A 23485-nucleotide genomic window follows, 5' to 3' on the forward strand; every position below is an offset into this window, starting at 1 on the left:
CACGATTCCATTTCACAATCACATGACCAGCAGTTGGGCGGCTTTAGAAGCGCTGAAATATCCCTGTTACTCAGGTGACATTCAAAGACAAATTGACACTTCTGACCGATTCATGCTGCTGTAGTTGCTTCTCTGCTGACAACACAGTAATTCTGCCTCATTTTATAATGACATGTAGGTCTTTCCTGACATCTCATGGTCAATTCTGCATTACATACGGGTGTTCAGGTACTTTTGATCGGACAGTGCATATTGAGATGATCGTTTGCTATGAACTGTAATTATTGCAATCATAGGTGTTTCTTTACTCGTGTTTTGTCTTCAGTCTTCGATGGACATTGAAAAAGGAATACTGTAGATGAGCAGAAAAATGAAGTGTTACGACTTCTACATCACTTGTTAGCAGCAGACACAGTGGCTGCGCCAAAGACTGAGACGGCGTGGAGTTTTACACTTATTTATTGAACTTTCTTTACAATTTCTCCCTCGTCGTTGCCGCCCAGCCCTGCAGATCCCTCTGCCTGGCTGCTGCTGTGTAGATTCTCCGACAATGCGCGCAACGTGCGCCGCTGATCGTACTCGGGAGCCTCAGGCCACCAGTGCTCCGCTGAAGCCAGGATGCCCTGTGGCTGAGATGAACTCGTCGCCGCTCGGCGTCCCAGTACGTGGTACGCCCATGGAGCCGCGTCTCCGTGAGATCAGCTGTCGACGCCTGCTGCACCAGCGGCTGGGAAGCCGTCAGTCGCGATGTCCGCGAGGTCCCGTCATGGACGGACCACGCGCCATGGGGCCGGGTTGCCGTGAAGTCCGGGCGTCAGTCCCAGGCGGCGCCTGTGACCAAGATCGCGCTGCGGCCGGTCCTGCTGGAAGTTATCGCTATGGTTAGTCAGCCATGGTGCCGACCGAACTCAGGCCGACCTCCAGAGCTGAAGTTGACATCTGGCGGCGAACGGATGACTCCTGCGAGCTGGAACAGACTTCTGGAGTCGTCACCTACGAAGCTTGAACATTCGGACACGGACCACATCCGTCCTCAGGACCGAACTGCTTCCTAATGGCTTCTGTCTGTTGCTGCCTGCACTCCACAATTTATATCCGGCTGGAGGACGTTTTTTATCCTCGGTGGTAGCTGTTTGTTATTACTCCTGCAGTATATTGCAGCATAACTTAGCGTGCTGGCCTCACTTCCCCTTCCTCAGCACTCTCCAGGATTCGCTCGGCACTCGGTCTATGTGCGTCCTTGCGTCAGCCTGTTGGTAGACTGCTGCTGTCAGCAAAGCTATCTGTGCTCGCCTACTTCGCAACGCCTTGGTCGGTGGCGTGCCTCTGTTTTGCCATTCTCCACTGCGTGAAGCAACACTTACTACATGTGGCCGCAACAATAGTTATGTTAAAGTATTAAATGACTGCAATTTAATCTGAAACAAAAACTGTGTATCTTAGGTTTTTCTTACATCAGTAAGAATATTATCATGTTCTGTCTTGTAACAAATGTGTATTGATACATTATTTTTCGTTTTAATACTGTAGTGCAAGCATACTGAAATTTTATACATTCGTAAGTATTAATTACGAACATTACAAAATAATTTGAGATTTTTTTCAGGTCACTTTGACGCAGCATGGTTTTGGCTGTGAGAAATATTTCACAACTTCGATAACATTGCACCTTCGCGATGGAATGTAGCAACTTAAGCTTACCACTAGGCGCTAAATGGTTGGACGTTCACGACTCTTCACAGAAGCTCGTCTGCTCTGTACAGTAGGACAGATGGTGATCTGTGGCATCTCTGCCGAAAGGGCGCAATGCGTTCACGTGTTGTCCCAACAACATCGTCAATCACAATTGCAGTGGGCACGGGACCACCGGGATTCGACCGTCGATCAATCGAAACGTGTCGGCTCTTCGGGTGGATCAAATTTTTGATACGCTGGGTAGATGGTCGCCTCCATAAACGCCGTCATCGAGGAGGCCGGGGGCTCCAAAGAGCAGCGCGCCACTGATGCTGGCTGGTGCGAGCTCTATTATGGCATGGGAGACATTCTCCTGCGCTTGCGTGGGACCTGCGGTAGTAATCGAAGACACGCTCACAGCTGCGAACTTCCAACATCCCTTCATGCTTGATGTCTTCCCCGACGTCTATGTCATCTCTCATCAGCATAATTGTCCGTGTCTCGGAGCCAGAACCGTGCTAAAGTGGTTTGAGGAGCAGTATAGTGAACTCACGTTGATGCCTCGGCGACCAAATTCGCTGCGAACTTCCAACATCCCTTCATGCTTGATGTCTTCCCCGACGTCTATGTCATCTCTCATCAGCATAATTGTTCGTGTCTCGGAGCCAGAACCGTGCTAAAGTGGTTTGAGGAGCAGTATAGTGAACTCACGTTGATGCCTCGGCGACCAAATTCGCCTGATGTAAATCCTTTGGAGCCCATCTGGGTCGCTATCGGGCGCCATCACCACGTACGCAAATCAGTGGCCGGTTATGTACGCGCATTACAGGACCTGTGCGTAGACATCTAGTGCCACTTACCTCCAAAAACCTACTAATGAACTAGCGGATCCCTGATACGCAGAATCAGTGATGTATTTCCTTCAAAAGACGGACAAACAAGCTATTAAGCAGGTGGTCTTAATATTCTGGTTCATCTGTGTATGTCTAGCGAGGAGTGTCGCCAAGTTCTATCCACACAATTTTCCTTGGCGGTGATGGACACGTGTACTAAGCAACAGCAAAGAGTGTTACTACTGTATCTCGTATGATACAGCTGAGTGAGACAAATTTCACATTCGAAACAGGGGACAGATGGAACTGAGAACTGCACGTTTCATTTGCCCATTTTATAGTAGTATCGCGGTGAATCAACATTCCTTTCTGAAACTTCCTAGCAGATTAAAAGTGTGTACTGGACTGGGACTGCAATCTGGACTCCTCCCTTCCACGGGCAATTATTTCTCTTACCGACTGAGACACCCAGGCACGACTCACAACTTACCCTCACAGCTTAACTTCGCCAGTATCTGTCTCTCCTGCTTTCCAAAAGCTCCCCACATATACCTCGCTGGACTAATATTCCTTTCTTCCAGTACAGATAGTCCAGAAAGGTGTGCGTACGATCGCCTATCTCGTTTGAAAAGCAGGTGGAGGACGAGTTACGAGTTGTACCGGGATAGCTCAGTTGGTAGGAGCATTGCCTGGGAAAAGATATGGTTCTGGATTTGAGCTCCGGTCAGGAACACATTTACTATCTGCAAGGAGTTACTGAACAGCAAACATTCCGATGCATGTTGAAAGATTAATTCTGTAAATAATTCGTTCGCTTCTCATTTCGGCACGGCGATTTTCTTATTTGAGTATTACGAAGTAGTCAAGCCTAACACATAATGTGAAGCCTTTGATACCAGCGAGTAAATTTCTAAAAACCAGTATCCTTTTGTAAAACTATTTATATGTAAATGTTATATTTGTGAAATGCTGTATTTATTCGATATAATTAGAATAATTTTTAAAATTAATTGACCAGAAACATAACTATGTAAATATTTTCATTGAATTTTGCGATATTTGGTGAGAAATTGGTGTATAATTGAGATAAATACTTTCACTGTCAGCAATGTAATGAAAAGATTCTTTGACTACAGTTGTAAAATCTGTGATCTTTCTCGCATGGCGCGAAGAATAGTTTTAAGAAGGAGGCTTATCGAGTCGGTTGATAAAGTCGGACACGTTTATGAAGTCGTAGTGAACGTCTGAAATTTTATAGCTCACGTGAGCAGATAGAAATTGTATTGTGGACCAGTTATTTGAGTGTTTGAAAAAATAGAGGCTAAAAAGGATGAACTATTATTACTTTGTAGTTGAATTTACCGTTTGAACGATCACGATTTTGTAAGTTACGGGTCTCTTCGTAAAGGAAAAACTTGAGGCAGCAATCACACTCCGAAGAAGACATCGAGGAAAACATAAAAATCGCTAAGTATGAGATTTAAAACTATTTAACATATGCACGTCTACTTCTGAAATTACTTAAACTGACATTCATCAGTTGTTTGATGCATGAATGGAGGTCTGACTCTAATTAAAAGCAGTTTGTTACGGTATGAAATCACGAACTTCGTATAAGGCACCAATCACTTTGATATTGAGAACAAGAGAAATTTCTCAAAATATTCTTACCGGAATTTGGGGAGTGACTCAGTGTCGAATTCATCTCTTTCAAAACTACGATACTAGCTAATTACCAAAATTTTATTTCACGAAATTAAAATGATAATATCTCTTTAATCAATATTGTTATGACAAGGAACTACGCGTCACTTGAAAAGGACTTTCTTACAATTCATCTGGGGGAAAATTGAAATAAAATACGTTAAACGGTTCCGGAAATATCTGAGTTAACAACTTTAGTGAATCACCTTTATACTGTTAAAACAAACAAACAAAAAACCGCTGCGTGTGACCAACAGTCCCTAAAAGTCCCGCGGACTTAAAACAGCAGCATATCTTACCGAAATCGCACGGAACGGTTAAGATATAGCGATTAATATCAAACCGGACTCACCTCTTTGTCCACAAAGTCCAAGACTGGAGCGGAGTAACGCTAATGCCATACTGTTTCGCTAGAGAAATGCGCTTGTGGCTTTCAAGGGAACAAAGCCTCATCCTTACACGTTGTTGCGAGGCTAGCGCACTGAAAAGTGAGGCCGTACACAATGCCCAACAACGACCAAGGTCTACACAAAGTCAAAAACTGGTTGCACTATCGCCCAGGCACCCATTTCCATATTATCTCGAGAATGTTTCACAAAGGTCGCCTGAGAGTGGCGTTATCTTGCAGGTTTAAAGCGGGTGGCAGGAAACGTGACACGTTTAGCTGCTAGTCACCCGTGAAATGTGAAAAGAAAATTAGGACTCACTTCCCCTTTTCTCTGTAGCTACGTGCTTTGGACAAGTATTCTGGCTTCCTGGCACTCCACAGTTCAACCGTCAGCCCTTTATTCCGGCTCGTGCTGCTCAGTCACCAAGAAGTAGGATGGAGGTTGAAGTATACGACGAGTGCATATTTAGATCATTAGAGACTAGGCACTAATGCAGTTTGACAAGTATGTTATTGTTGTTGTTGAAGATACGATCCCCGTATCCACCGGGAGTGATTTAGGCCAGTTTAGAAAACTTACCTAAGGATCAGCGAGAAGCGACTGGCGTATCTGTTGTTCCGAATACGAAGCTGGTGTCTAGAGCACTGTAAGAGCTATTTCACCTATTATAGGCCGTGTTGTGGGGACTGCCGATGCAGATGTAATTGAAAGTACCACAGTGTTAGTGGTAGCCACAAGATTTTTATTTATCTATGACTCGTTTCGACTGTTACACCTCTCTCATCAAGTAAAGCCAAACCTCACTAGTTCATATTAATTGGGGCAAGTCCCAATCGAATTACTGAAAGGTCTGAATTATAGAAATATTTACTGAATTTATAATTAATAATATAACTCACGTTTCTGTTAGAGATATTGTGCCGGTTACGGAATCTCTTCAGCCCCCATGTACTAGCTTCCAAACCTATTTGGCCCAATTCATCTGCAAAAACTTGTACTGAGCGAGGTGGCGCAGTGGTTAGCACTCTGGACTCCCATGCTGGAGCACGAAGGTTCAAATCCGCATCCAGCCATCCTGATTTAGGTTTTCCGCTTGATTTCCCTAAATCGCTATAGGCAAATGCCGGAAGGGTTCAATTGAAAGTGCACGGCCGACTTTGTTCCCCATCGTTCCCTAATCCGATGGGACCGATGACCTCCCTTGAATCAACCAACCAAAAACTTTTGAAACGTCTCCTTACAAAAATTATACAGGACTGTGCTTAACCTGACATACAATATTTTTAGCGCAACGCAATCTGACTTTCAAAAATCCCTACAAAAGAATGGCCCTGACTAACATTAACCTATACGTTTCACAAATCACTTACCTCACCAAAATCTTCGTTACTCGAACTACTGCAATACAGCGAGCGCCACTACTGCCAGCTAAATAAAAGATTCAAACTACGGAAGGCACTAACTACTGATAGGCATAGTTAGCAAATGAAAGATTTTAATAGAGAACAAACAATGTATTTACCTTAATAGTCATATTATATATAGCAGTTCATGACAGTCTTACAAATTTCAAAACTCCGCCGTCTCTCTCCCCACATCCATCACTGCTGGCGGCTCACCTCCAACTGCGCAACGCTACGCGCTGTTCACATCCAGCTGCCCAACACTACAATGGCAGACAACAATGCAAACTAGCAGCAGACTGCACACAGCACAGCCAGTGGTTTTCATACAGAGCGCTACGTAACGTTGCCAATAAGAAAACATAAACAGCCTACTTACATAGCCCCCATGCTCCCCACAAAAAATTTTACAAATTGTTTTGGGCACTGGCCAATACAGATTTGAAAAAAAATTTCATAATTACAGTAAGAAAGATATCAAATGCACACACTTATTAATACAATGTTGGCTAAAAGCAAAAATTTTCTCACAGTCCATAAAGACAGTCCTGATCACTCATCACAGTAAAACTGCCGTTTCTTTTCTCAAAGTCTGAGCAGTAAAAGACAATGCGCATGGAAGTAGTGCATTTCCATGCAGTCTTGAAGAAGTAGTGTTGTCCTTTCAACGGAAAGACAGTGCTGACTCTTGACATGCTGACGGGTAATGGGCCACAACAGAGCAAACCCACAGCAGAGTCATTCGACGTTTTGAAGAATATTGGTAGGTAGGTCATCACAGAGCAATTCCAGAAATTTTATGAGTGCACAAGTGGTGGTTTATGGACTTGCTATATTGTCCGCAAGATTCTTTGATTGTGATTGTGCACCTGCACAGTCGCAACAGATGGTTGCTGGCCATCTCTACAAGGACTACAGTGGGTCTGCATCTTTGATGACCCACCAATACCATTATTTCTACAAGGACTACAGTGGGTCTACACCTTTGCTGACTCACCAGTACCATTATTTCTACAAGGACTACAGTGGGTCTGCACTTCTGGTGGCCCACCAATACCACAATTTCTACCAGGACTGAAGTGGGTCTGCACCTCTGGTGGCCCACCAATACCGTAATCTCTACCAGGACTATAGTGGGTTTACTCTGTGATGACCTGCCTACCAATATTCTTCAAAACTTCGAATGACTCTGCTGTGGGTTTGCTCTGTTGTGACCCATTACTTGTCTGCATGTCGAGAGTCAGCTCTGTCTTTCCGTTGGAAGGACAACACTACTTCTTCAAGACTGCATGGAAATCCACTACTTCCGTGTGCATTTTCTTTTACTGCTCAGACTTTGAGAAAAACACTGCAATTTTACTGTGATGAATGATCAGGACTGTCTTTATGGACTGTGAAAAAATTTTAGTTTTTGACCAACATTGTATCAATAAGTGTGTGCATTTGATATCTTTGTTATTGTAATTATGAAAAATTTTATCAAATCATTATTGGCCACTGCCCAAAACAATTTGTAAAATTTTTTGTGGGGAGCATGGGGGCTATGTAAGTAGGCTGTTTATGTTTTCTTATTGACAATGTTACGTAGCGCTCTGTATGAAAATCACTGGCTGTGCTGTGTGCAGTCTGTGGCTAGTTTGCATTGTTGTCTGCCATTGTAGTGTTGGGCAGCGGCAGCTGGATGTGAACAGCACGTAGCGTTGCGCAGTTGGAGGTGAGCCGCCAGCAGTGGTGGGTGTGGGGAGAGAAATGGCGGAGTTTTGAAATTTTTAAGACTGGATGTCATGAACTCCTATGTATATTATGATTTTTCAACACTATTAAGGTAAATACATTGTTTGTTCTCTATTAAAATCTTTCATTTGCTAACTATGCCTATCAGTAGTTAGTGCCTTCCGTAGTTTGAATCTTTTATTTAGCTGGCAGTAGTGGCGCTCGCTGTATTGCAGTAGTTCGAGTAACGAAGATTTTGATGAGGTAAGTGATTTGTGAAACGTATAGGTTAATGTTAGTCAAGGCCATTCTTTTGTAGGGATTTTTGAAAGTCAGATTGCGTTGCGCTAAAAATATTGTATGTCAGGTTAAGCACTGTCCTGTATAATTTTTATAAGGGGACGTTTCACTTTTCGCTTCAATCTGCGGTTCTACTCCTCCTATGAAAACTCCGATGGAGGATTGTTTCGTTTTCTGACTAGTTAGTCTTGCTTTACCTGAAAAGTTTTACTGCGATTTATCTTAATGATGTAAAAAGTCGATTTAGCAATGCCGATCTCTGTCCTAACATTCTGGGCAGGAGCACCGGCTTGTATTGTATCAAGCACTCTCATTTTATCTTCTAAGCTTGACGATCTATATGTTATACTCTTCGTTAGTGTAGTGTACTGTACCACACTTTAATACACTTTTAAGCGATGACAGATATGGAAGACAGTTCGCCTGTAGGTTTCAGCAAGCGAACTGAGCCGGTTTCGACTTCGTTGCGTGAGACTGTGACCAACAATGATACCCACGCTACACCTTATCGCATAAGTGTGAAGCAAATGGAAAGGAGAGGGGACACGTTCAACATTTTACAATAAATGAGCTTGGCACAAAAGATGTTCGGTTCGCGATAGGAAAAATTAGTCCGAACTGCCGCGAATTAGTGAAGTCAGAATTAGTGAGGGTTTGCTGCGCTGTCATTTACTGCTCCAAAAGCAAGTTAAGACACTAATTAAATCACGTACTATCTGACATCAATAAAAAGAAAATTAGACAGAATTACAGTACACTTGAGCGGTTCTATGCCCTTCAGTCCGGAACCGCGATGCTGCTACGGCTGCAGGTTCGAATCCTGCCTCGGGCATGGCTGTGTATGGTGTCCTTAGGTTAGGTAGGTTTAAGTAGTTCCAAGTCTAGGGGACTGATGACCTCAGATATTACGTCCCATAGTGCTTAGAGCCATTTCAACCACTTTTTTTACAGTACACGTCGTTCTTCGACCGAAACCAACTTAGGATGCCTGTGGTGTTACGGCAAAGAGTTTCATCTCCGTCATCCATGTGGGAGGATACAAACTACATTGTCGCAAGTGGTCTGTGGTGGAGCACAGTGTGCTAAAGGGCTTCGGATCGCCCAATCCTTTATGCGTCTGAGAGGAAGCTTCTCGTCCTGTTATCATCCACTGACTAGGGGTATGAGACCTACTTCAGCAGTTTTGAACTCTAGCTTGTTGCGATGTCTTTGCAAGTTCTCAAGTGGCCTTGCTTGAGGTGATGACATATTGGTTGATATCCAAACGAGAGGTGGTGTGGAGTTGTCAGTACCTTGATCTTTTGTCTACAGACAGCTATTTTCTGACGAACAGTACAATTTTGTCCAGTGGTAAATGATCTAGGCAGCCTGTGACAATATGGCTGAGACTCAAAATGGTTCAAATGGCTCTGAGCACTATGGGACTTGACATCTGAGATGATCAGCCCCCTAGAACTTAGGACTACTTAAAGCTAACTAACCTAAGGACATCACACACATGCATGGCCGCGGCGGGATTCGAACCTGCGACCGCAGCGGTCGCGCGGTTCCAGACTGTAGCGCCTAAAACCGCTCGGTCACAGCGGCCGGCAGGCTGAGACTCACTGTTACCCTTTTTGTGGGGCATGATGTCGTCCACGCTGAACCCGGAGTGAGAGTAGATGTCTACATAGTCGTGATGACTGGGTGTTGTGTGGTGTCCTTAGGTTAGTTAGGTTTAAGTAGTTCTAAGTTCTAGGGGACTGATGACCATAGATTTTAAGTCCCATAGTGCTCAGAGCCATTTGAACCATTTGTCTACATAGTGACTGGTCGTAATCCCCACGTTTTCCCGTCGGATTCCCACTAACAGACATGATTTCTTTAAGTCAGACCTCAGTTTAAACTAACAGTGGTACAGAGAGAGTTCCTTCACACGTAAACTTCAGATCCCGGCATGTCTTTTCTTAAGATGGAGAGCACCAATCTGCGTTTTAGACGAGGTTGCTGTCAGACGATACTTCTTTCATAAGACAGCACCGTTTTCTAGAGTTTCAGAGAGCGTCTCTACAACGGTTTCTAAGATATTTGCTTCAGAAGTCGTCTTAGGTGAACGTCTTCTTTCCTTCGGGCAGTTGTTAAACAGTGATGGGGAAACCACAGTCCTCCGAGGCATGTCGTACTACTGTCCTTGCTATATGTCACTCTGGTTGATGTACAAAAAACAAAAAATTCTCCTGTTCTGCAACAAGTTTGTGGTGGAAGCAGGTAAAATGGTAATCCATCGTCGTGTCACACACTGAAGTGAGAAAATTTATGGTATAGCGATATGTACAGATGTAGAGGGCGGTAGTGTTTCGTAAACATGGTACAAAAGGGCAGTGCGTTGGCGGAGCAGTCATTTGTACTCAGGTGATGTATCTGAAAAGGTGGTTGTGACCGCAAGACGGGAATTAACAGACTTTTAACGCGGTATGGTAGTTGTAGCTAGATGCATGAGACATTCCATTCCGGAACCGTTAGGAAATTCAATATTCCGAGATCCACAGTGTCAAGAAAGTGCATTATCTCTCGCCATGGACAATGCAGGGGTCGACTGTCTTCAATTAACGACCGCAAGCAGTGGCGTTTGTGTAGAGTTGTCAGTGCCAACAAACAAGCGACAATGCGTGAAACAACCGCAGAAATCAATGTGGGACGTACGACGAACATATCCGTTAGGACCGTGCGGCGAAATTTGGCGTCTATGGGCTGTGGCAGTAGATGACCGACGCGAGTGCCTTTGCTAAAAGCACGACATAGCGTGAAACGCCTCTCCAGGTCTCATGACCATAGTCGACTGGAAGACGGTGGCCTAAGAGCTGATGGTAGGCTTCGAGTGTGGCGCAGACTCCAGGACGCCATGGATCCAGGATGTTAACAAGTGGAAGGCGTTTGAGAATTTTGGCTGGAGGGGAGGCGTGCTCGTATGGCCGAGGCGGTTAAAGCAACCATTTCAGAGAACTGGAGCATCTGTGTTCGAGTACTGGTCCGGCACAAATCTTCTGTTGTCGCCGTTGCAGTTAATGCAAAGCCCGTATGCAGATGAGAACTGTAAATTTCTATTTCGTCACGACCACTATCCACCGTGAGACTGAATGCCGAATAGTGGCCTTAAGGGTGCGTGACATTTTAAGGACAATATATTAGCGGATCAGATGGAAACCCAGTTCTAAGCAAAGAAGGGAAAGCAGGAAGGTGGAAGGAGTATATAGAGCGTCTATACAGGGGCCATGTTCTTGAGGACAATATTATGGAAATGGAAGAGGATGTAGATGAAGATGAAATGGGAGATATGATACTGCGTGAAGAGTTTGACAGTGCACTGAAAGACCAAAGTCGAAAAAAGGCCCAGGGAGTAGACAACATTCCATTAGAACTACTGACAGCCTTGGGAGAGCCAGTCCTCACAAAACTCTACCATCTGGTGAGCAAGATGTATGAGACAGGCGAAATTCCCTCAGACTTCAAGAAGAATATAATAATTCCAACCCCAAAGAAAGCAGGTGTTGACAGATGTGAAAATTACCAAACTATCAGTTTAATAAGTCACAGCTGTAAAATACTAACGCGAATTCTTTACAGACAAATGGAAAAACTAGTAGAAGCCAACCTCGGGGAAGATCAGTCTGGATTGCGTAGAAATGTTGGAACACGTGAGGCAATACTGACCCTACGACTTATCTTAGAAGAAAGATTAAGGAAAGGCAAACCTACGTTTCTAGCATTTGTAGACTTAGTGAAAGCTTTTGACAATGTTGACTGGAATACCCTCTTTCAAATTCTGAAGGTGGCAGGGGTAAAATATCGGAAGCGAAAGGCAATTTACGATTTGTACAGAAAGCAGATGGCAGTTATAAGAGTCGAGGGACATGAAAGAGAAGCAGTGGTTGCGAAGGGAATGAGACAGGGTTGTAGCCTCTCCCCGATGCTATTCAATCTGTATAATGAGCAAGCAGTAAAGGAAACAAAAGTAAAGTTCGGAGTAGGTAATAAAATCCATGGAGAAGAAATAAAAACTTTGAGGTTCGCCGATGACATTGTAATTCTGTCAGAAACAATAAAGGACTTGGAAGAGCAGTTGAACGGAATGGACAGTGTCTTGAAAGGAGGGTATAAGATGATCATCAACAAAAGTAAAATAAGGATAATGGAATGTAGTCGAATCAAGTCGGGTGATGCTGAGGAAATTAGATTAGGAAATGAGACAGTTAAAGTAGTAAATGAGTTTTGCTATTTGGGGAGCAAAATAAATGATGATGGTCGAAGTAGAGAGGATATAAAATGTAGACCGGCAATGGCAAGGAAAGCGTTTCTGAAGAAGTGAAACGTGGACGATAAATAGTTTGGACAAGAAGAGAATAGAAGCTTTCGAAATGTGGTGCTACAGAAGAATGCTGAAGATTAGATGGATAGATCACACAACTAATGAGGAGGTATTGAATAGAACTGGGGAGAAGAGGAGTTTGTGGCACAACTTGACTAGAAGAAGGGATCGGTTGGTAGGACATGTTCTGAGGCATCAAGGGATCACCAATTTAGTACTGGAGGGCAGCGTGGAGGGTAAAAATCGTAGAGGGAGACCAAGAGATGAGTACACTAAGCAGATTCAGAAGGATGTAGGCTGCAGTAGGTACTGGGAAATTAAGAAGCTTGCACAGGATAGAGTAGCATGGAGAGCTGCATCAAACCAGTCTCAGGACTGAAGACCGCAACAACAACAACAACATATTAGCAAAGACGAATGGGGTAACATAATAGGACGATACGGGCCGAAAATGGGGAAATCTACTGCCATTAGCAACTTTGACAAAGGACAGATTGTTACTGCACGGCGTCTGAGAACGACCATCTCGAAAACGGTGAAGCGGTCTTCTCTTGTGTGCTAAAGGCAGTAGGAAAGCCCATTTGCATAGAACGCAAACAGGAAAACCTGGCTGCAGAATAACAATACCTTTCCCGAGAACGTGGAACAGATAGGGCATACCATTCTTGGCGAGCTTCGAGGTGCTGTCGCGTGAGTAACAAGCACTCTTGGTAAACATTTCACATGACACACTAGACAAGAATGCACGATCCCAGAGAACAGTTTCGTAAGAAGCGCTTGCATCAGTTACCGATCAGATTTTTCATTTCTGTGTAAAGTGAAACCAAATCTATTTGAATAAATCAGTAAAACATTGGTAAGGGATTGATGAACCTTCGGTAGCTGCCACTTAATGAAGTCATGTTTGTAATTCTGTTGAAATGTCTTACAGTGTCGAGGTCATTTAGAGATTCATTTCCACTTCCACTTCACTTTCACTAACGAATTTTCAGAGACTGTAATTGTATGGCGAATAATTACTGGTGGCAACCGCAAGATTCATTCAGGGCGGGAAGGGGGGTATAATACGTAAAGCGCAAATCCTGTTTTACCATGAGCTACTGTCTGGTCAAAAGCGATCACTGGTTGTGGGTGTGCGTCGTGTGACTACATGAAATACAGGAGCCAACCGCATGGCAAGTGCGAAAATAACGTCAATGATTAATTGACTGTGCCGAGTGAGGAGTTCTCGAGTATGCAGTAAAACACACATGCGAAGGAAGAGCGTCGTCTGCTAATATCCTAAGATAAGGGGTTGTCTCTGTCGGGCCTCGGGGAGTAGAGGTAAGGCACTTGACTGGAAACTAGGTGGTCGCGGAATCGAATGCTGGTCGGACCTCGGATTTCGCAGTCTACGTTTTTAACCTAGCCTTCACGTCTCAGCGATGTTAACAGTCGCCAGAAACGGCACATGGTTCGGATTCCACGTTAAACTGTAGGTCCCCTATCCCTCTTGGATAACTGGGGTAGGTTAGGGACACACAAGTCGGCGAGAGGCGTCAGACGTCCAATTGCAAGCCAGTGAGCAGCCCGAAACTATTATTATTTATTATTATACCTATTCCCGACGAGCTTCCACGATAACGGCTTTTATGTTTTTATGACTTTCTAATCTTTATTTCCTGTTTGGTTTGTTTTCGTGACACACTGCAAACACCACACGAGAGCCTCGTTTTTTTACCCTCTAGTGTTCTCCCATGAGAGAGCATGAAATATCTGAAGTAAAAAAGTGTTTATGTTTTACGACTCACGGACAAAGGAAAATAAAATTTTAGAGAGCATTCCGACAATTGGAGCAAAACAGCGGTCGATATAAAATGCTAAAAATCAAATAAAAACAGTCTCGATCGCGTTTTTAGATTTTTATTCGTTAGCAACCGTTTTCGCCCCTTTTCTGAGACCGTAACCATAACCAGCATCTCATTCTCAATGGTGAGAAGTCTTCCGAAGTAAGAGTGATTTCATGTGCGCCGCAGGGGAGTGTCGTAGGACCGTTGCTGTTCACAATATACATAAATGACCTTGTGAATAACACCGGAAGTTCACTGAGGCTTTTTGCGGATGATGCTGTAGTATATCGAGAAGTTGTAACAATGGGAAATTGCACTGAAATGCGGGAGGATCTGCAACGAATTGACGCATGGTGCAGGGAATGGCAATTGAATCTCAGTGTAGACAAGTGTAATGTGCGGCGAATATATAGAAAGAAAGATCCTTTATCATTTAGTTACAATATAGCAGGTCAGCAACTGGAAGCAGTTAATTCCATAAATTATCTGGGAGTAGGCATTAGGAGTGATTTAAAATGGAATGATCACATAAAGTTGATCGTCGGTAAAGCAGATGCCAGACTGAGATTCATTGGAAGAATCCTAAGGAAATGCAATCCGAAAACAAAGGAAGTAGGTTACAGTACACTTGTTCGCCCACTGCTTGAATATTGCTCTCCAGTGTGGGATCCGTACCAGATAGGGTTGACAGAAGTGATACAGAAGATCCAACGGAGAGCAGCGCGCTTCGTTACAGGATCATTTAGTAACCACGAAAGCGTTATGGAGATGATAGATACACTCCAGTGGAAGACTCTGCAGGAGAGACGCTCAGTAGCTCGGTACGGGGTTTTGTTGAGGTTTCGAGAACATACCTTCATCGAGGAGTCAAGCAGTATATTGCTCCCTCCTACGTAATCTCGCGAAGATTCCATGAGGATAAAATCAGAGAGATTAGAGCCCACACAGAGGCATACCGACAATCTTTCTCTCCACGAACAATACGAGACTGAAATAGAAGGGAGAACCGATAGAGGCACTCAAAGTACCCTCCGCCACACACCGTCAGGTGCTTGCGGAGTATGAATGTAGATGTAGATGGCTGCTGGTGGCGGCGAAATACGTAGAAGTTAGGATGTCACTGCTGCTAACGAATAAAGATCTGAAAACGCGATGGAGACTTCTTTTTTTTTTTTTGTTTTACGAAGGGAAAGCCTACACTATGCAAAATGGGTAATGGGATGTTAATGAAAACTGTTTCGCTAGTGAGAAGAAAGAAGGAAAACAAAGAGCGGCTTCCAGTAATCATGTCATAATGTGCGCACACTGTAAATACCGCCCTAAAATTACGCCATTTCACTTCGAACGCAAGCCGGAAGTCACCCCAAAATTAATTGGTTCAAATGGCTCTGAGCACTATGGGACTTAACAGCGATGGTCATCAGTCCCCTAGAACTTAGAACTACTTAAACCTAACTAACCTAAGGACAGCACACAACACCCAGCCATCACGAGGCAGAGAAAATCCCTGACCCCGCCGGGAATCGAACCCGGGAACCCGGGCGTGGGAAGCGAGAACGCTACCGCACGACCACGAGATGCGGGCCCCCAAAATTAGGCCATTTCTATTCGAATGCGTGCTGGTTTGAAAACTAAATGGGCGAAAACATGTTTTGTAGCGCTTTTCCCACTGTCTCAGACGAGGGATACAGCTTTCTGTTTTAAGCCCCTTTACGCGATCGACTTTCATTTCTCATTCGACTACCCGTGACAAGTGAGTCTACTGCAGCGTCCCTGGCATCTTACTCCTGTAGTGAGTATCATCTGTCTGGAGCAGCCGTTTTCGTTTGCGCGTCAGCGCCGAAGCTGCGTGCGCAGTGATAGCTGTCTGCTGTACAGCCTGCCGTATGAACGGTGAAAGTGAGGTTATGGGGGACTATCATTGCTACGAAAATATCGAAATATAGCAATAAAGAGTAGAAAGAAGCAATGATAATTCGGTTTGTTAATGAACAAAGAAAAATTCATAGCATATATTCTGGTCAAAGGTCGTGTGGTAAATTCTCTACACTCTAGAGAACTGGAAGAATTTTTACCTATCTTTCTATCTTGATTTTTTTGCTAAGTGCCAAATGACTTCGAAAATCATTTTTTAGTTAAGTAATCTTCACTTTATCATTGCTGAAATAATCTTCATTAAAACACATTTATTTGTGTTCTTGTTTATGCATAGTGTAGGTTTGAATGCAGAGTCTCGCGGCGATAACATTGAATAAAATGTTCTCGGGTTTCCAACCGCGTCAGTTGCTTACAACTACACATGAATTGAGCCACCTACGCAAGGTTTTCCGGAATAACAGCTACAGCTCCCATCAAGTGAAAGAAGTGATTTCTGGGAAATATCAGAATAAGACCACCGACGGAGCAGGAAAAGAAACTTGCTTTGCTGCCATTCTGTGGCTCACAAGGGGAGGCCGCCAATTGTGAAATTCAGATTCGATTCATACTGCGCATAATAAAAGCTCATGGCCAGAGGTGTCATGTGGCAAAGCACCAAGATGCACTTCTCAGCCGTTGTCGAGAAAATCGACAGTTAAAAGAAACCGTTGCGGTGAAATACTATCTACGATGAACAGCTTCCTAAAGCGTCGTGGCGCAGCGGTAAGATCTCGGGTTGGTAATCCAAAGGTCGCCGGATCGAAACTCGCGCCATGCAATTTTTTTATTATTAGTTTTTTGTAATTCATATATATATATATATATATATATATATATATATATATATATATATATACTATTAATGAATTGCTTATGCATGTTGGTGAAGGCGGATCGCTCTCCAATTGTACCGCCTCCATTTATCAAAAAATGGCTCTGAGCACTGTGCGACTTAACTTCTGAGGTCATAAGTCACCTAGAACTTAGAACTAATTAAACCTAACTAACCTAAGGACATCACACACATCCATGCCCGAGGCAGGATTCGAACCTGCGACCGTAGCGGTCGTTCGGCTCCAGACTGTAGCGCCCAGAACTGCACGGCCACTCCGGCCGGCGCCTCCATTTATCCGTTTGTTTAACAGGGTGTACCAAAGCTCTCCCGTCAGCACTGATTTTCGACGATGTTATAAGTTGCGCTAGGGACCGCATCTACCTTCTTTCGAAGTTAGCAGGCAACTACGCTGTTATGCGGCGGCTCGTTTCGGCCCATTCAACATCTGTCCTTCAAGTGTAACGAGCGAGTAACGTAGTTTATGTTTCATACCTGCCACAGCAAATTTGTGTTCGTGGGGTCTCTATTCTAATTCGAACGTTTGACTTACGCTATACGTATTCGTTTCGGAATATCGTTTCTACGTCTTCCGTTAACTATACGTGGTTAACATTATGAAGACAATTAATAACATTTGTGAAATACAACTTTGTTGGCGGAAAACATAATGATGTTCGAAGTCGCCAGTTTTTCCACGACAAACGACTTTCAACAACTTATTATATGCATAATTGTTGCAACTGATTGCCGGGAACTATATATATATATATATATATATATATATATATATATATTTGAATTACAAAAAACAAATACTAAAAAAAAAACGTTGCATGGCACGAGATTCGATCCGGCGACCTTCGGATTACGAACCCGAGCGCTTACCGCTGCAGAAAAGTATTAATCGTAGAGGGTATTTCACCGCAACGGTTTCTTTTAACTGTCGATTTTCTCGACAACGGCTGAGAAGTGCATCTTGGTGCTTTGCCACAGTACACCTCTGGCCATGAGCTTTTATTATGCGCAGTATGAATCGAATCTGAATTTCACAATTGGCGGCCTCCCCTTGTCAGTGTCGGGCAAGATAGCCGCCTGTTGAAAAGACACAAGATCAAATCAATCTTCAGGCCTCCAACGAAAATCCATCAATTACTGAGACCAGTTAAAGACGCACTAGATCTCAGAACACCTGGAGTCTACGAAATACCTTGTGAGTGAGGCCAGAAGTACATCGGACAAACAGTGCGCACTGTGGAACAACGCAGGAAAGAACATGAGAGGTATTATTGCCTACGCTATCCAGAGAAATCTGCGTTAGCTGAGTATGCGTTAGAAAACAGTCGCCACATAAAATTTGACGGTACCTCTGTGGTCGCTCCCACTAACGGCTTCTGGGACAGTGTCATAAAGGAAACTATTGAAATAAAAATTACCGCAAACACCCTGAATAGAGACGGTGGCTTGCAGCTCAGCGCTGCGTGGGATCCAGCGATCGCGCGGTTGAAGGGGGCACGTCGAACGTCGACTCAAAACATGCCCATATATGGCAATGTCACGGGCACCAGTGACGTCACAGCCGGCAGCTAGCGTATATAAGGGCGCACCAACATCCCACTGGCAGTCATAACGCTTGACAATGGCCAAGGAGTGCTTGGCCGAAAGCTCGTGTAGATTTAAGCAATCGACGCGGTTGGAAACCCGAGAACATTTTCTTCATAGTGTAGGTTTTCTCTCTGTAAAACATAAATACCCTTTCGTTTTCAGATATTATGTCTGTCGTGTAGGAGAACACTAGTGGGAAAAATACCATGAACCCGTGCCACATTTTCAATGTGTCAGTGAGCAATACCGTAAAGATTAATACAATGCGAAGGAACAAAATTCATTCATATAACAGGAGTGAGATCGGCTAGAACAGGTTAACTGCCGAATGTTAGCAGGCGCCGCCGTAGTCCCTTGTCCCTTGTTTACGCGCCTGCGCAGTGTGCAGCATACTCGGAAATTAAGAACTCCACACTCGGCACGGTCTGTAGATCATTGACGTCATAAATACACTCGCGACGTTGGGTGTTCATTTACACGCATGTGCGAGAGGCGCACGCTCTTCGAGTAGCTGATTTTGACCAGAAAGTCGCTCATGTAAAACGCGCTTTTAGACTGCGCATGCTCTGATGTGACATCACCCCTGTCCGCACATTGGGTGCTTTTCTCTGTAAGAGCTTGTGAAGTACTGTGTAAGCAACATGGCGAATTCTGTAGACGATATGCTAAAGAGGCACTGTTCCAACAGATCTTTGGAGGAGAATGTGAGAGTTAAAGGGTTGGGTAGACCTACTCCAAATATAAATCTAACAAGGGAAGGGAATGGGACAAGGACCACTGATTTGGCTCACACTTTATTGGTAGAAGCAAGCAGGCGCTCATGTTAGGTTCCTGGAATATTTGGCCCGAGTAGGCCGTAGGAAAAGGTGAAAAGCTCTTTAAGGATTTAGGAGTAGAGTGTGAGGGGTGGTTGAGTCTTACGTGATGTATTGGTGCTATAGCACAGTTTTCAAGTACACTGATTGGCAGTTTGTTGGCCTGAGTTCGATTCTCTTTGCTACCACATTTTTTTATTGCTCACGAACTTAAACTACTAATTATAAAATTTGAATACATTTCAACAGTTCAGTTCACATATGTAAAATTATTAAGTTTACTCAAGATTACTGTACGTGTAAGTCAAAGGGCTACAGGTTATGTTAAACGTGCAAATATACGAGGAAATTTAGTATGAAAAAAAGAGTTGGATTTCCCGATGTGATGTTTGCAATGCACTCTTTTGCTTTCCATATTTGTTATTTGGGAATAGTGATGTGGTGGATATAGAGAGAGTGAAACATCTAGGACATATTAAACGTATTAATAATAAAACATAACGGAAAGTGTAGGCACATAAACAACATACTTGATCTTTGTCCATTAGGTAGATACAATATACAATGGATGAAGTAAAAGAGGCTATTTTCTCCCTACTAAAATTTGGCATGTATTTCAAAAATTGTTCAAATGGGTCTGACCACTATGGGACTTAAGCATCTGAGGTCATTAGTCCCCTAGACTTAGAACTACGTAAACTTAACTAACCTAAGGACATCACACACATCCATGCCCGAGGCGGGATTCGAACCTACGACCGTAGCAGCAGCGCGGTTCCGGACTGAGCGCCTAGAACCGCTCGGTTTCAGCGGCCGGCTGGCATGTATTTTCATGATAAGATAAATTTAGATGTTTTGAAACGTTTAGACGACTCATTTCCTATCCTTTCAATCCTCACGATTGCAGTGAACTTACCGTACGATCTCCGTCAAGACAATCGACTATGAATTTTGCTTTGGCTATTTGTAAATTGTATTGTCCACCCTTGTTCCTACATTCTGGTACTAAATTCGAATATTTACGCAAAAAAACCCACTTCCGCCGTTCAAGTGCCAAACAGCTCAACGGACAGTTCTCGCAAAGTATATGATTTTGGCGCTGACGTGAAGTCGAACTCGTGACAGCCGAGGCTCAGTATAGGAGCGCTGCAGTAGACTTGACTCCATTGTCGCGAGTAGTCGCTCGAGGCAAGGAATTCGCCTGTGCAAAAGGGGATTACGGCAAACAACACATGTCATCCCAAAACATATCCAGAAGAATTAAATATATAGAGGTGCACTTTTAGCTAAGTTATGGCGGAAAATGTGGTGAATTTTATGAGGTACGCAGTTGAATTTTACATCTTATATACAGACACTTTTATTGTTGGAACTCTATACTTTTTTTACTGAAACTGGAATGAGCTTTTGTAGAGGTCTGTGGAATTTGATCAAATATTGGGAAGGTAACAGCGCCGAAAACCACTGACCCAGTGTCAGGAGAAGAGGTCTTTAAAACGTCTGCACTACTGTACTAAACTAAGGAAATCCGTAAGTCAGGTTACTGTACCTGATTTGGAAAATCACTGTCATCAACCTATTAGTGGAATAGAATACGGAAAGGATGAAATACGTTGGATTGTAGTACCCGTAGAACACTCCTTTGGCTGTTTCCAATCTTCCATTCAAGCTACCTTGTAAAAACTAGAGATGGGCAAATACGTTCATTTTTGAGAACTAATTCACTGTTGTCCGGTCCCTTTTGGGGTCCGTTCGTTTTTACTCGTTCACCTATTCTTTTTTATATAATTACGTAATACTCTTTAGGTGTAGCATTATGAGTAGACTTACACATCTCCTACAATACACGTTTTTGCTAACTACTATGCACAGGCTAATTGTAGCGTGAGTTCTTGCCTTATGTATGGGAAGTTCTCTGCCAGCGAACAGATGACAGCTTCTCTTACCTACATAGCACTCACGAAACGCTGACAAACATACGACGGCGTTCCTCCGTCCTCCAGAGCAATGATAGATGTCATACGTGGCAGATGAAACTAAGCGAGCAGTGCTGTAAAAGTTGCCCATAGATATGTCAATTACTTAACGTTATCGTAGGCTAGAGTCAGAGATTATATTGTTTTCAGCTGGCGCCATTTTGTGGCAATGCTGCTGACTAGTCGTTGACTTTGGTTACCAATATTGATAATAAATCAGCGGACGACTGCTTTGTTTCGCCCAAGAAACGTTTAAAACGATGCCAAAATTCACATTACGTCCACAAGAGAACAAACACCAATAAATTTCGTAATATAACGTTAGAATGAAAGACATTTAGCCAAAAGTCTTGAAGCATTTTGTCCCTCTTTGCAATACTATGAATATGATTTCGTCACTGTGCGATCCGCACGTAATAATAGTTCACCATCCGTGGACATTGTTTATGTCTTTTACTGCTACTATTAAAGCCACAGAAAGCAGGTGTATTTATTAAACAAATATCAGCGATCAAAAATCTTTTACGTTGTACAGTACTGACTATTGACGCACACCTCGAAACGTTGAGCACTCGCTACATATCATGGAACTGCAGATACTGGAAAGATCATTAGACATTTCTCTGCTTGACCACATCAGCAATAGGACTGCAACGATCCGACAAGTAGCTGGAATGGCTGTAATCACTAAAAAGATACATGGATGGAAACTTCGGCGGTATGGACACTTGATAAGAACACCACCCACTTCAGTCATCAGCTCAGTCTCTCATCTCACCGTCGAAGGGCATAGGCAACGTGGAAGACCCAAAATACGGTGACTAGACACTATAAACGCATATCTGAGATCAAAAAACCTAAATACACAGGAAGCATTAGACCGTAAGGAACTGCATGTATTGACCCAAAAAGCGGACCTTGTTACAACGGGACGACGCTAAGAAGAAGAGGAAGAATCCATATTTGGAAACTGGACTGTAATGTTAAGCATTCGGAGGTGAAATACATTTTCAGTATTTAATTATTATGCCGCTTGTAGTTTATCATTAAAGCATTAAGTCATTCCCAGACTGTGGCGTATTGCTGAGGGAGTGTGGGAGGGGGATAGATGTGTTCATGCATCATACCAAGGGCGTACCCAGGATCTGAACTAGGGGAGAGGGGTGGGGGGGCAGGTCATACTAGTCTCAGGAAACAAGGACTCGAGACAACATACAGCACTTCTTATTAAATGAAGCAGTAAACCAGTGAAACACTGCTTTTAATAAACATTTTAAATGCAAGAATGCACTTGTACAATCCGAGAAAACATGCAGCATTTCTTATTAAATAAAACAGTAAACTAGTGAAAAACTGCGAATATCTTCTAGGGGAGGGGGGGCAGCTTCCCCCCCCCCCCAGCCCCTCGCTGGGTACGCTCATGCATCATACTGAAAGTTGACCATCATGTTTTGATGCAACACTAATAATCATGCTTTGAGTAAACAAGCCCCTCAACTTCTTCGTGCTTCTGTAAATATTTTTAAAAATTCTGTAATACTGCAAACACATGTGCAAGAAAAAAACGTTAGGAATAATTCCTGCTAAGTTTCAGTGGTGGTAATCGTTTTCTAAAATATGTCTCGTATTGTTTTTACTTTCTGAACCAAGAAATAAGGAAAATAACGTTTTGCGCCCCGTCGACGACGGAGCACATGGTTGGACTAGAGAAGAAGGGAAGGAAATCAACCGAGTCCTTTTCAGAGGGATTGTCTCGGCATTTGTGTCAAGCGAAAGAGAAACCCTACATTCCCTAGTCCGTCTGGTGCTGGCCTCCGACCAGTGGTGCAGGAGGACAGACAGTGTTGTTCTCGGATGGCAGGTGAAGATCTGGAGGCTTTACTGATGTGCTTGGCGCACAACCCGGCGATCCTTCCTTTTGGTGGCCAGATGTGGTCAAATGGCTCAAATGGCTCTGAGCACTATGGGACTTAACTTCTGAGGTCATTAGTCCCCTAGAACTTAGAACTAATTAAACCTAACTAACCTAAGCACATCACACACATCCATGCCCGAGGCAGGATTCGAACCTCCGACCGTAGCGGTCGCTCGGTTCCAGACTGCAGCGCCTAGAACCGCTCGGCCACTCCGGCCGGCCAGATGTGGTCGAT

At 43.7% G+C, this 23485-nt stretch overlaps 1 protein-coding gene across 2 annotated transcripts in view; it reads right to left on the reverse strand.

Moving 5' to 3' along the window:
* LOC126456967 (rho GTPase-activating protein conundrum) overlaps window positions 1–23485 on the reverse strand; it is a 235593-nt gene that overhangs the window by 78212 nt on the left and 133896 nt on the right. Inside the window, exon 1 of one of the 2 annotated variants that reach the window (XM_050092905.1) lies at window positions 4564–4627. The exons of the other annotated variant lie outside the window; for it this stretch is intronic. Coding sequence (XP_049948862.1) covers window positions 4564–4612 — 49 coding nt within the window. The 5' untranslated portion in view covers window positions 4613–4627. Of the gene's footprint in view, window positions 1–4563; window positions 4628–23485 lie in introns of those variants that run through there. 2 annotated transcript variants of the gene reach the window in all.

This window comes from Schistocerca serialis, chromosome 2, assembly GCF_023864345.2.
Source record: "Schistocerca serialis cubense isolate TAMUIC-IGC-003099 chromosome 2, iqSchSeri2.2, whole genome shotgun sequence".
NCBI lineage: Eukaryota > Metazoa > Arthropoda > Insecta > Orthoptera > Acrididae > Schistocerca > Schistocerca serialis.